The 3,139-nt window shown below is 37.0% G+C and overlaps 1 protein-coding gene across 5 annotated transcripts in view; it reads right to left on the bottom strand.

The window, feature by feature from the left end:
* LOC106679794 (caspase-3) overlaps positions 1–3,139 on the bottom strand; it is a 31,143-nt gene that overhangs the window by 12,167 nt on the left and 15,837 nt on the right. For all 5 annotated transcript variants that reach the window (XM_067046000.1, XM_014419138.2, XM_067045997.1 and 2 more), the window contains exons 4-6: positions 2,844–2,953; positions 2,326–2,435; positions 1,066–1,303 (exon numbers count right to left, since the gene is read on the bottom strand). In XM_067046000.1, coding sequence (XP_066902101.1) covers positions 1,066–1,303; positions 2,326–2,435; positions 2,844–2,953 — 458 coding nt within the window. The remainder of the gene's footprint in view (positions 1–1,065; positions 1,304–2,325; positions 2,436–2,843; positions 2,954–3,139) is intronic.

Here is a 3,139-nt window from a genome sequence, read left to right as displayed (position 1 = left end):
TATTATTGTTTTATTTTATTTTATTATTATTGTTTTATTTTATTTTATTATTATTTTTTAATCTTTATTAAATATATATGGTGTGATTGGGCACGTACAGTCCTAAAACCCATTGATCTTGAGTGTGGCAGATTGTATTAATTTAATAAAAAGGTTTTATAAAAAAGAATGGCAAAGATATAGACAAAAATGTGTAAACAAGCATTGACCATGTTAAAGGACAGACATCGTATCAAATCAAACGATTAATAATAATTTTTTTTTTATTAAATTATAAAATCTTATTAAAAGTTGCCGAGAAAAATCCTGAAGTTAATTGTTAGTATTCCATAAGGAAGCTATGTGAGGAGTACAAGGAATACAAGGAAGCATGTGTTCCTCAAAGAGCTGCACAGGCACCGGCAGGCGGGAGGGGAGGCGACATTTAATTTATTTTTAAATTCAATCGATTGCATTCGATAAAAAATAAATAATCAGCTTAAATCATTAATGGAAAATCCTCCAACCTAGTGAATTAATATTTTTTTCATTTTGTGTTCCACGACTTTTAATCTGAATATTGCAAAACAATTTACTCAGTATATGAAAGACTGGTGATTGGGCTACTCCTCTATGCTACTGCCATGTGGTAGTGTTATCGCGCTAAAATCCATTTCTACATGACGGATATCTGTAGTGCAAGTTATATAACTGTTTTATGTATGTACGGTCAATCATAAAGTTAAAAGTAGTGACAGTTTACTGTCATGTGGTGATACATTACTGTCGTACATGCGCTCATAGTTGGGAGTACTATCAGTTATCCAGCAAATGACAATAGTACGTCAGTACTGTCACGGCAGCAAATATCATAGTTTCTCAATGATAGCTACTGTCACTGGCACCGTGGAATCCTATGCTACGCCCTGAGCATGACCTTTTAGAGACTAGAGAGAGAAGTTGGTACAATCAGTATGAATGTATTATATTACAATAATAAAATGTAACATGTGTTAGTATTGAAAGAAATGAAGAGGAGCCATCTTTAGAGCTTGAGCCTCCTAAACGCTCCTTGGTACTGCCTACCTGATAGTGCTTTCTTCACTTCCCCTCTGGTAATCATGAGTGGTTTTGACGCCGGTGGCTTCTTCCTCGCCTTCCTCTTCTTGTTGCTAATCTCCAGCATCGTCGTGATCGCCCTATAGTACCCCTGCGCCTCATCGCTCAGGAACAAGAGCTTGTTGAAGCTCCAGTTCTCGAAGTACACCGCCTGGAAGCAGCTTCCGTTCTCCTTCACGAAACGTTGCCGCAAGTTCATATCAACCTTACATAAGGGTCGCCTCATTTTAAGCAAGCATAATTATACATGCACTACAATACCATTATGATATATATAATGTACTACAACTTATATAAAACTGAAATTTTAGAAAAGTTTGTAATCACTAATTATTCTATGAATGCAACATTTATAACATGTTAACCTTCCTACGAGACAAAAACAGGTGCTTTTTCCTGTTTAGTCCACACTAATTGAAAAAATGGAGGACCTTAGGAAACATCCTTCAAAAGAAGAAAGGATGAATAATGAACTCCTCCAGTTAGATGCGAAGACCAGTTTCAAAATATTCCATAATGGTGGCAGAAAAGAATAAGAAGGAAACGGCAAAGCATTCTCCACATCGCTTCAAGAATTCATGAAAGACAGGTACCCATTTAACGATTACCACCGGTTGCAGATGACCCTCTCTGGACTGAATCTTAGAAACCACAAATAGTTCTTACCATTCCTGGAATCAAAAGTGAAAATAATTCATTTAGGGAAGACATGAAATTTCTTTCCTTCCAGCACATAAATACAATGTACTCAAGACACGATTTGAATATGTACTGATTGATCGGCTATAAAGACAACAATCGATGGTAGAATATTTTTGAAAAGGTGGTTCCAGCTGGCTTTTCTATGAATTATCGAACTGAAACGTATCTGTGTAGCATCACAGGCCTGTTCATAAGTTCCATTTTGGTTCCTGTCCCCCAGACGTTGTTTGGTCTCCGAGTGAGGAGCAGGTGAACAGGAACGCGAACATACTCTTTTACAGAACAGAGGAGGCTGGCCTGACCAATTGAGGTGCAAAGAACTTCCGACTTTCTTTTTTTTTTCTGGTAGAATTCAGAATAACTACTGAATTCCTAATTATAGCCATTGATGAGGTCTTCAGGTCACCTAAGGGAACAACGTAGAAAAAAAACAGTGTCCATTGCAGACACCTAACCAATTCTAACAGTGCCCATTGCAGACACCAAACCACCTGTAACAGTGCCACAGTGCGTGCAATAGCTTACCTTATTGAGGATGCTGATGAGGTGCATATTTCCACACTCCTGTTGGATGACGCTGCACAGTTCTTGAACGAACCAAGCGCCGTACTTGGAGTTCCTATGTGCCCCGTACCCTGTGCAAAGGTTATCAGACAGTTACATCCTCGTCTTGTCTAGTAAATACATCATACTACTGTTCTAGACAAGAAATTTTTAACTTAAAGTTTAATGGTATGTTATTTGAGACACATTTGACAAATTAATGATACTTTATAATATGCTTCCCCATTTAACTATAAATGGGTTAGTTAATTTTGATATATTGGAAATGTCTTTAAGTTTAGTTGAGTGATAACTATTTGCAAACAAATTACATTTTTTTTTTTATATCACAATAGAAAGTTATTTGTTTTAGGGCCCCTGAGAGTTATAAGTTAAGCTGCTGTTAACTGAATGTCATTTAGACCAATAATCATCAAATGCGTAAGTGACAAGCGGGTTAACCAGGAAGGCATGAACTAACCTGGAAGGAATGAACTGACCTGGAAGGCAGGAGTGTATCACGAGCAGGTCACTGATGTGGGGCTGGGCTCCGTCCTGCGCGTGCGCTCGTTTCGGCCTCTTCACCAACATCTGGCTATGGCCGTTATCTCTGCGTTATAACAGATTTCTTATTTAGAGCAAAATTTGTTTTCATTCTTTTTAGGGAAAAAAAAGGTATGAATAAACTTTAAATATTAAATAGGAAAATTTTCTGTTTTGTTTTTTAAACTAAGTGGGTTTAGTTTTAGAAATAGATAATTTATTAATTATGAGAGATAGTTGACCGTGGAGGACG

Source organism: Halyomorpha halys, unplaced genomic scaffold, assembly GCF_000696795.3.
Source record: "Halyomorpha halys isolate HHAL.00 unplaced genomic scaffold, Hhal_1.1 Scaffold220.1, whole genome shotgun sequence".
In the NCBI taxonomy this organism is placed as follows: Eukaryota; Metazoa; Arthropoda; class Insecta; order Hemiptera; family Pentatomidae; genus Halyomorpha; species Halyomorpha halys.
This window is presented reverse-complemented; position numbering and strand designations above follow the sequence as displayed.